The 10,648-nt window shown below is 38.1% G+C and overlaps 1 protein-coding gene across 3 annotated transcripts; it reads left to right on the top strand.

The window, feature by feature from the left end:
- Positions 1-215: 215 nt before the first annotated feature.
- On the top strand, positions 216-7,579 carry LOC132040289 (uncharacterized). 3 transcript variants are annotated; one of them, XM_059430928.1, is made up of 6 exons: positions 216-374; positions 472-567; positions 6,077-6,199; positions 6,787-6,889; positions 6,984-7,225; positions 7,317-7,579. In XM_059430928.1, exons 2-6 carry the CDS (start codon positions 473-475, stop codon positions 7,318-7,320), a joined length of 567 nt encoding a protein of 188 aa, XP_059286911.1. In that variant the 5' UTR covers positions 216-374; position 472; the 3' UTR covers positions 7,321-7,579. The 3 variants fall into 3 exon arrangements, with proteins under 3 accessions (XP_059286911.1, XP_059286912.1, XP_059286910.1); XM_059430929.1 differs by having other exon boundaries at positions 7,305-7,579; XM_059430927.1 differs by having other exon boundaries at positions 6,984-7,579.
- Positions 7,580-10,648: the final 3,069 nt, after the last annotated feature.

Here is a 10,648-nt window from a genome sequence, read left to right as displayed (position 1 = left end):
CGCGGTGGTTTAGTTTTTTTCACTTAGTTCTTCAAAAATGGACATGGAAGACGTGAGATATGTCCCCTATTTTTATAGGACATGAGGTAAAATTCCCAATAGAAATGTTTGGATTAGAGTCCATAAATAATTTCTTAGCACCGTTTGTTCCGTTATTTTAATTGGTAGTGTTTTTTTCACGGACCAAAAAAGTGGCTAAATGTTACAATAACTTTGAAAACAGTGGCTAATATTTGTGAACAGATGGTAAAGTGGTTATTCACCCACTTCGTCCCTGTAAGTCCCCAAAACCATCCGTGAGCCGAACGTTCCCGACTGGCTTTCCGTCGACTACCGGCTTAGCACCTGCAAATACCATATTTCCAGGATCAAAGGTGACAGATAATTAGCTTTCTTCTAAGTTGCTATTCCTTATCAGTAGTTCCAAATTTATCATTCAATGGATTTAACAGCATTTTGGATCTGTGGTAGGATGTCGTTTATGAAAGGTGATTTGCTAAGCAGAACAAGAAGGCTTGTCAAAGGCTTGGCCAAGGCTGAACCTGTCTGGCTCAAAGCGATGGAGCAGTCAGTACTTCCTTCTTTCTTTTCTTCATTCACTTTTCTCTTTATTTCACTCCCATTTCTTCAACTCTGGGTGTGTTCGGTATGGTGTAATTTTCAATTTTTCTATGTTCGGTTGGTCAAATATTTTCGAATGAATTCCCTAGTAGAAGTAGGGAAAATAAGTTTCACAGGTTATATTTAACATTGATTGCATCCTCCCCACCAAGGGGCGGAGCCTGGTAGGGCTTAGGGGTTCATCAAAATTACATTGTTTATATATGGTTAAAATTATTTTTCATGTATATATAGTAGATGTTGAAACCCCTTTGGCTCAGGGGTTCATCCGAACTGCCTTTGGCGGAAAATTACATTGTTTATATATGGTTAAAATTATTTTTCATGTATATATAGTAGATGTTGAACCCCCTTTGGCTTCTTCACATGTTTACTTCTTCGTATTTTGAACCCCTTTAGTGAAAATCCCAGCTTCGCCACTATCCCCACCCTCCAACACACTTCGTCTTCAACCCCACCCCGTAGCCCCCATCCTCACCACCCCTACCCCCACCCCTACCTCTCACAGTATTTGTCTATATTTATTATACAGAAATGCTTTTAAGATAATATGTTTTAATTACGTACGAACACAAGAAAATAAGTAAGAAATCCACTTATTTTCGTGAAAACTATCGTAGACACCCTCCATCTAAAAAGCTTAAAATGCTACAAAATGGACAGTTTCATCTATATTCACCACGTGCAGCTTGCTTTTTCCTAGAGCCAAAAACCTAGTCTTGATTATGCAATATGAATTTGGGAGCTATATTATGGGAGATGAGCTAATGCTTGGGTGGTTTTACCAGGTGCAATTGGTGCAGTACATAGTTGCTGGAATGTTGATTTTCGGAAGGAGGACGCCAGTTTCATTTATTATTCAGACCCCTTAAGTGTAGTTCTCTAGTTATGCATTTTACCCGGATTCTTATTGTAATAGTTTCTTTTAGGCCCATTTGCTAGCTAGGGTTCTTTAGTATATATTCTGTTGGTGCAACCACTTAGAGGATATCAATGAAAATAATCTTTTAGCTCTATCTAGTATAGCTAAGCTTAGGTTAGTTTTAGTTGTAGATTTAGCTCAACTTCCATTCCACAACATTTGGTATCAGAGCAACAATCCTTGCAACTGTGGGTGTTCATCAATGGCTTCCGAAATGGAGGAAATTAGAGAAAAAGTGCAAAAGCTTGCTCTGCAACTCTCTAGCATAAGTTCAAGGCAAAATCGACAGGCCGAGAGATTTTCTTCTCGACTAAGAGAAATCAAAGATTCTTGGGAAGTGATAAGGGAACAAGTAGACCCGCATTTCAAGTCTTCCTTGAGTGCACCAACGAATGTGTATGCACTTAGTGGGTATCATTCATCAGTCTCTCCGGAACAAACGCATATATGACACAGTGGTGGAGAAATCTTAGAGAGACATAATTTTCACTGGAGATTAGAACCGGAGATATCCGCACAGCCCTCATTCTCATCGCCATTCTACGTTGCTCCGCCATACGTCTCCAGGTTTGAAACTCGGGCGCAACCTTCGGAATATGCTAGTTACCAATCCTTTCCTCCTTACCGACCGTCGGAGTTGTGCGCTGCTTCTTCAAGTTTTTGCACTGCCGGAGTGGTTCGAAACAGAGGCGACACAATGGGTTTCCAATCGGGTAACATTGGGTTACCTTCTATCACGAGAATGGCTATAGCCGGACCATGGACGGGATCATACCTCTCCGCCTTTGCTGATGCCACATCAACAGACTATTTTAACTCTGTTACTGATGATTTTATGCCAAGTCGGATACCAGGCACAAGAAGGGTAGGAATGTACAGAGGAGATGTGATTGATGATGTTATGTCCAAAAGCTACAGGGTATCCATCGCTGGAAATTCTATTGATGTTGTGATTCCGGAAGCTGAACCATTGGAAAAGGAAAGGTGTCCCGCTCTTGAGTCGCGGCCTATGCCATTGGTGAGTCTACCATTCTGTACCGACCTTGTTTTGCAGAATGATATTGACAATACTTACCATGATGATACAATACTAGAAATAGTGATGAAGGTGAAAGTGTTTGATGAAAGCTCTGTAAGAACTTTGGAGGGTAATGCAGATGGGATAGAGGAAAATAGAGCTGACAAGGGAGAGATAGAATATGGGCATAAGTTGTTTGATAAAATGCCAACTGAAGAGGCTGTTACCACTGAGATCGAGATGAAGCAACTAATTTCCATCGAGTTCAAGTGTAAAGGTTCAGCTCAGACTTTCGATCAAGATGCTAAGAAACCAAAGAATGGGGATAAAGAGGACCAGGTGCTTGATGAATGTTCTCAAAAGAATGAAACTACATTGTTAGCTGATTTTTGGCCAGTGATAACTAACGAGGTTAAGATTCTGTCTAAAGATCAATTGGACGAGGGTCTCCTCTAAATATTGGTTGTAGATGGCAATGTTGTTAATTTTAAGGTTACTGCAGTGCTAAGCAAAACAGTATTCAAGGAGGAAAATGAACCCATGAAGGATTCTGCTTTTGTGGGTGAACCGTCAGAAGTCTATTGCCCGTATGTCCAGCCTTCATCCTTTTTACATATGGCTGAAACTGTAGTCGTGGAGGACCAGCTGAAGGCCGTTCCTATTAGGAATGAAATTGAGCTATAAATTCCCTTGGACCCTCGGCTTACAAAATTTGACCAGCCCTTTGAATCTACTTCAGATGTGAAGAAACAGAGGATTCGGATGAGAATGGATCAAGGCAAAGTGAGAGCATTGAAAGTTCAGTAACTAATGTGGAAGAGATGTTGGAAAAAGGTTCTCGGGGACGATGCAGGATGTGACAAAGAATAAGGGATTAATTTAACGTGAATATGGGGAGTGGGATAGTTTTATGCAACTCAGGCTATGAAGGATATCTCGAGCTTTGCAGCTATGTCAACCACTATCACCTCCGAAATCACGAGTGTCAACTTTACACTCTTATTCTCTCGACCAATTTTCACCCACTGTGAGTTACAACATCTTGGACCTCTGGTTGCCGACTGAGATTCACTCTTTTCAAGTGTTAAAATATAATGCTCTTTCTGGTGTGGGTGTGAGTATCAACATATTAAATTCTGACATTATTTTGAAAAGAATGAATCATGCTATTGAATTCTATGAAGATAGAGGTCATGTGCGGCTGGGGGAGCATGAACGGATTTCGTTGTTGGAAAAGTATGAATGGAATTCAACTACCCATCGATTACAATTTCCATCTGAGAGCAAGAGTTCTCCAATATTTTAGAGGTCAACTACGCTGGGAAACTGGTAGAAATCTTAGAATCTTCAAATGATGCCTTTGTGGGAAAGGAAGGTGGGCAACATGATCTGCAAAATATTCAGTCTGTCCATTATGCAGAAAAAGAAGTAATAAGAAGTTTTTTTGCATAACTGGACATTCCATGATACAATTTCCAAGACTTGGGACCCTGGGAAACTATATAGACCAGTAGCGGAAATGGAAGCTTTCATGGAACTTTCCTCCTTTCATATTTGCTCTTGCTATATACTACACCACCATTTTAAACATTCTATGCATGGAAAAATCAATATTTACATTCCTAATTTTGAAAGCTTGGAAAAAGTTGAAAAGTATATTGGCGACAATCAGTTATTGTGCTTGACAAAGGATACTGTGATTTACAATATGGGGCAATGTGCTAGACTGGATAGCAGGTCACTCTCTTGCCCACTGCTTAAGTTGAACAGGTTATGTTCTGGTCTAGTCTTTGCTAGTGAAGATGAGCTTCTTTTTGGAACCGTTACCTGTACATTTGATGGGAAACTGATGCCAAAGTGGGATGAACCAAATGGTACTTCATCTTTAGCTGTTGTTATAGCTATTGTTATAGCTATTGCGAGACTTATAGCCGAAACAGCAGTTATGTTTGCTAACTTAAGGCTAGTGTAATTCTTTTGAGGATAATAATAGCGGAATGCCTAGTTTGGAAGTGACAGAGTATGAATTTTCATTCTTTTGAATCTGCTAACTGTCATATGCGCCAACTACCACTTGAGTGTATTGAAGCTGAAGTTCGGGGTCTTTTTGCTAAGTTGTTCTGTAACATTGATGTTGAAATTATAGTTGAAGTGGCTGAATTTTTGAAGTTATATCCCTCGTTGTCGAAGCCTGCGTGCCAATATCTAGGGGGATTTTATCTTGCATTTGGCCCCGAGACGTTATGGAAGGGAAGTAAAGTGTCAAAAGCATTAAATGTCTTAAGTGTTCGCATCTATGAAGGGTGATGGTACAAATTTTAATCACAATGTGACTGTTGAACAACTTTGGCAATACTCACCTTCAGAAGGCCTGGCTTAGACTTATTATAGGGTTAATACGACCTATGATGGGGGGATTAATGTTGCTAAAATTAGACAATTGCAATCTACTGCTGCTAAAGTTACAGGTCTTCTGGTGTGGGAAAGAGATCTTATTGTTGGTGATTTTTCAGGATTTCCATTTGATCCCGGTGATTTTATCACCCTTGAGGACAAGGGTGGTTTGAAGGAGAGAGTAATGATGCAATATGAATTTGGGAGCTATATTATGGGAGATGAGCTAATGCTTGGGTGGTTGTACTGGGTGCAATTGGTGCAGTACATAGCTGCTGGAATGTTGATTTTCGGAAGGAGGACACCAGTTTCATTTATTATATTCAGACCCCTTAAGTGTAGTTCTCTAGTTATACATTTTACCCGGATTCTTATTGTAAATAGTTTCGTTTAGGCCCATTAGCTAGCTAGGGTTCGTTGGTATATATTCTGTTGGTGTAACCATTTTAGAGGATATCAATGAAAATCATCCTTTAGCTCTATCTAGTATAGCTTAGCTTAGGTTAGTTTTAGTTGTAGATTTAGCTCAAATTCCATTCCGCAACACTTGAACTTGAGATTCTTCATGCTCTAATACTATATTGAAATGTGTGTATCACCTCATCCGAAAGCTTACCCCATTACACATTTATGTGTAAATTTAAGTTCACGACAGTATTGATAGAAACGATAAGAGTTAATGGTCAAAACACACCTGAAATATTTTGCGAGTTTCACACCCCAACTATCAATTGTTCCCTTTTCCTACCTGAACTATCACCATCTATGTATTAAAACACACCTAGGAGCTACCATCTATGTATTGAAACACATCTCGGAGCTAATTAGGCCAACTATCAGTTGTTCTCTTTTCCTACCTGAACTATCACTTAGGTGTGTTTTAATACATTGATGGTGATAGTTCAGGTAGGAAAAGGGAACAACCGATAGTTGGGGAGTGAAGCTCGCAAAAAAGTGATAGTTCAAGTGTGTTTTTTATTATTATCTCAAAAATTATTTATATTCACAACAATTTTCTGGGAAGATTTTGATTAGAATTATCCATGTTATTGTTATGTGTATTCGTTCTGCCTTGGAATATGAAAATATGCCTGTAATGCCTTGGCATTGTTGTTTTTTAGGGCTCCACCTGCAACATTTCCTCGCGCTGAGAACAAACTGAAGCCCATCTGTCTACCTGAGGATGTCTACATCAAGAAGTTCTTCCAGAAGCACCCAGAATCTAAACACGAAGATGCTATTAAGTATGGCTTCTAACCTGTTATGCTTCTTTTAGTATGTATTATTTGACTTCCTAGTAGCCTTATAACGTGCTCCGACAGTAAACTATCCTTGAGGTGTAGGCCATGTTGTATTTTTTATCCTTTTACTTTAATAGGCGTTTGGCAATAGATTCCAAATAATTTTCACTTTATTTAGAATTTTTGGAGTTGGAGTTGAAGATGGAGTTGTGTTTGGTTATAATTTTTGCAAAGAATATTTGGAATAATCTTCATGCTTGAATGTACTTAAATACAACTTCAAAAGTGAAAAGTGAGTTGGCAAACAGGCTGTTTTCCAAATTTTAAAATGAACTTCAAGTTGGATTTACGATTTTCAAATAAAGTGAAAAACTATTCCGGATAAACGTGGGAAAGGTACAACCAGTTACTTAACGTGACAAATACTATATTAGGAATTGAAAATCATTAAGGTCTCAGCACATCTTATGTCATGCAGTCGAGAATAGAATCAGTGTTTTATCATTGATTTCCTATTGGAGAAACTGGCATGTTAAATTTCTCAATGTTTCTGTGCAATCGAGGTTTTATTGTTATTTTCTTTATAACAGAATTTCTGGATTTGACCCTCCTCCAGCCCGAATTTTTGGGGGGCGAGTGCTTGAGTTAAAAGAACAGGGGGTCAGTGAAGAGGAAGCTATGGCTGTAGCTGATGTACGTATCTCATCTTTCTAGATTTAAATTCATTGAAGTTCAATCTTCTCCTAGGATCCCCCTTTTAAAAACTTTTGTCGTTTTGTTGCTATAGATGGAATATCGAGCAGAAAGAAAAGCGAAAAAGAAAGCATATTCTCGATTGAAGCAGATTGCTCGACTTCAAGGGAAGAAACCACCTCCGAATCCATATCCAAGTGCTATCAAGGAGATACAAGCTGAAGAAAGGAAGTTTGTGCGTGATCGTTTCTATAACCGAGATATTCTTCAAATTGCAGAGAGACTGAAGGAGGAGAGGCAAGCGGAGTTGCAAGACAGAAGAGGTGGAGGTGGCTGGTAAATGCACATGGTCTTTTTATAATAGTTTTTCTTTTCACCTTTTTGATGCTGAGATTGTTTATCTTTGATATATTAGATCTTTTTCCAGGTGATGCTATGATAATCTTTCCTCATGTACTAGAAGAACGCTTCACTTCTGGTTTACATAGTAGACTTGGAGTTCATAATCCAATTTAAAAATTGAAAAATAAGTGAGTAATATCTCTTGCCATTGTTACACAAGCTTTGCAAGAGTAGTTTTGTTTCTGGTATAACAATTTCTTTTATCTAATTACTCCATTTGTTAAGATTCAAGTAGTTCTATGTACTTTTTATTGCCTTTTTTCCTTCAATGGAGGTTATCCTTTCCAAGCGTTCAGTTTTAATGATCAGGGTTTCCGCTGAACTTTTTATCTGGTGCCGTACTTTCAGAGATTTCTTCTTCCATATTTGGCAATTTTAGTTGGCAGTTTTAACAACTTATTATGCATCCATATATTGTTTTATCTTCTTGAGATGACAGGCTGCTGTTAAAGTAATACTTGCTCATGCTTGTAGTAGTTCTTATAAGAAATTAAACCCTTTGCATACTGCTCAACCTAGTTTCATTCGACATGGACGATGTGTTATACCTTTGTTTAGCCAATGATTGTTCTAGAATCACTTATTGATGCAGTAAAATTCATCATTACAAAGATGCATTGTCTGGTTATCACATTATGAGTGATGATGAATATTTGCAGGTCTTAGACAAGGTTTGGAAATTTCATAACGTGATAGCACATTCATGATTGGACCAACTTGCATATGACAAGCTTCCCACTTTTACTTCTCTACACATTCAATTCCTTATGTCTCCGGCTACTACTGTAAATTCGTACTTCTGCTTATGTTTCAGTGCCACTTCTAAATTAACTGTATGATTGTTGTGTTTCTTTGCATCTTCACTCTGCCATTTCTTCTAAGGATGACTGGCAGAGTGGGCTTTAACGCCCCCCCCCCACAAAGTTTCCACCCGGTCCATGAGCATTTTTTTCTGTTTTCTACTTGATCCCGCCCTGCCCACCAAAAGTTTTTTCCATTTTGTTATTTTTGCTAAAGCACACAAGTTTAAAGGAGTGTAGGATTGGTATTGCACGCGGGTTGCCCCAACTCCCAACTCATCTGGAAAATTAAATGTGCCCCGTGTTGATGATCTACTAGTTGATTGAAGATGGTTTTATCTTTTTTTCAGTTCTTAAATGCCTCAAAATGATAGGACTCAACTCTTTACTTATTTGAGGGTCCCTCTTTTTTCTTAGATCTTCTCCATTTTTTTTTTTTTTAATAACCACAGTGTCCACGCCAGCTTGTGGGGACCTCATCTAATTCCACGGGATACCTCCTCACAAAGCAACGGATACTGGTATTCTTATCTATCAAGCGCTATGACAGTATTTAAAGAAAAAATCACCAAGATTTTTGTCTTTGGCTGGATTTGAACTTGAGATCTCACCGTTCAACTCACCGTATCAGACCACACACCCTTGGGTGCTCATGTTCTCCATTTTTTTACGTGTCCCTGTCCCGCCATTTGCCACCATAACTCCACCGGCAGCCACCCTCCTTCCTCTTTTCTTCATCTTCATTCTTCTCCACTTTTCAAACTGCCACTACTGCCCATCGTCCATCACCCCTTTCCTCTTCTTGTCGTTTTCCTCTCTCCATCGTCAAACAACACTTCTGCTCGGTGTCTTTGTGGTTATGAATACAAAGAGAACTTTGGCCGAGTGGTACATGGCGCTTGGACAAAACTTCAACAAGGTGAACCCATACCATGAGATCTAAAGGGTGGTTTTTTTTTTTTTTTTTTTTTTTTTGCCCCATATGAGGTCTGGAGTTGTTTGATTCTTTCCATTCATAAAAGGCCTCACTTGTACAAATTTCATCACTTTAGTCCTCTTGAACTATAAAGTTTCTTCACTTTGACCATTTTCGTCGTACTGCATTATAAATATAATGCATATAAGTTAGATTTTTATGAGGTTTTGCCTCAAAACTCTTATATTTCAAAGTTCTGCGTTTGAAGAACTAGAAATTCAAATAGTATACCTGATTTGTTGCTTAAGATTATACAATATGGCTTACTGTAAAAAAAATAATAATAATAATAATTGCTGTATATACGCTAAAATATTTACCATACGTATAAATAGTTTATAATGTGTATACATATGCCATATACATACCTTAAATTTTCCCACCTGATATTGTAACTTCATATATTTCAGAATATACAAGATGTTTATGTTTAATATACCTGATTTATTCCTAATGTTAGACAATATTATTACTTATAAATAGTTCCTTAACGGGAGTAAGGAAAACTAGTTCCACAGGTGGCATTCTACATTGACTGTATCTTCCATACCCTCCAACACACCTCATCTTCACCTCACCACCGGAGCTACACCCCCCCCCCCCCCCCACAATTTACCTAGATTATATACAAATGTGTTTAAGATAATATCTTTTGTTTGCGTACTGAACATAAGAAAATAAGTAAGATTTTTCTAGAAAACATTTTCCTTCGTACCGAACACACCCTTAACTCAAAAGCTCTTACAGAAATACCGATAAACATTTATCGAGTAGACCAATTTGTTCATTGACATGATGAAAATTGACAGAAGAATTGTGAATGTACCGTGGAAATGTCTCTGTATTTGAGGTCTGTTACATGCTGAAAAAGAATATTGGAGAAAAAGCCAACAAGAACTGAACTCAGAATTCCAGCACAATTTGCTGTATTTCACTTTTAAAAGTTTATACTGCTAGTAGAACTTCGTAATACTATCTTGGAATCCGAAAAGGAGACGGTTCAAATCCATCACATTTTCAAACTCCTCAAATTTCACATGTAAAAACTTCAAACTCTAGCATACTGGGCTAGAATATTTTCGTGTTTTAGCTAGGTGTATCTCTGTTCAGATTATTTTCTTCTGCATTAATGAACAGCTTGAATAATTTTGAAACGCTACGTAAATTTTGATTAACGTTCTAAATAATGGCTATTTGCCAATTTTATCTAGCACAGCAAATGAAAATGCATCAGCTAAATTATATAAATGGTTTGAGCATCTTGATCTTCTACATTGAGTGTGGTAGCACAGTAAACAAGACTCCCAAAATCAGTTCGAGAAAGAGAAGTATCTTTATCTGAGCTAATCCAAATTGCAACTACTGGGAAGAAACATAAAATTGAAATCCAAATACAATATGTCACACCCACTTGCCCATGCCCAAAGCATGGTTCGCCAGGAAAAGAATCAACCAAATACTCAAAAGCTTCAAGATCCGAGCTTGCTGCCAGAAATCCATGCGGAAAATATAAGTAGCACATTTGTTTTAACAACTTATTGCACGATTAGATGTCACTTCCAATAGAAGTACTTGTTTGAA

This window comes from Lycium ferocissimum, chromosome 12, assembly GCF_029784015.1.
Source record: "Lycium ferocissimum isolate CSIRO_LF1 chromosome 12, AGI_CSIRO_Lferr_CH_V1, whole genome shotgun sequence".
In the NCBI taxonomy this organism is placed as follows: domain Eukaryota; kingdom Viridiplantae; phylum Streptophyta; class Magnoliopsida; order Solanales; family Solanaceae; genus Lycium; species Lycium ferocissimum.
The sequence above is the reverse complement of the archived record's forward strand: the minus strand, read 5'-3'. Positions and strand labels throughout refer to the sequence as shown.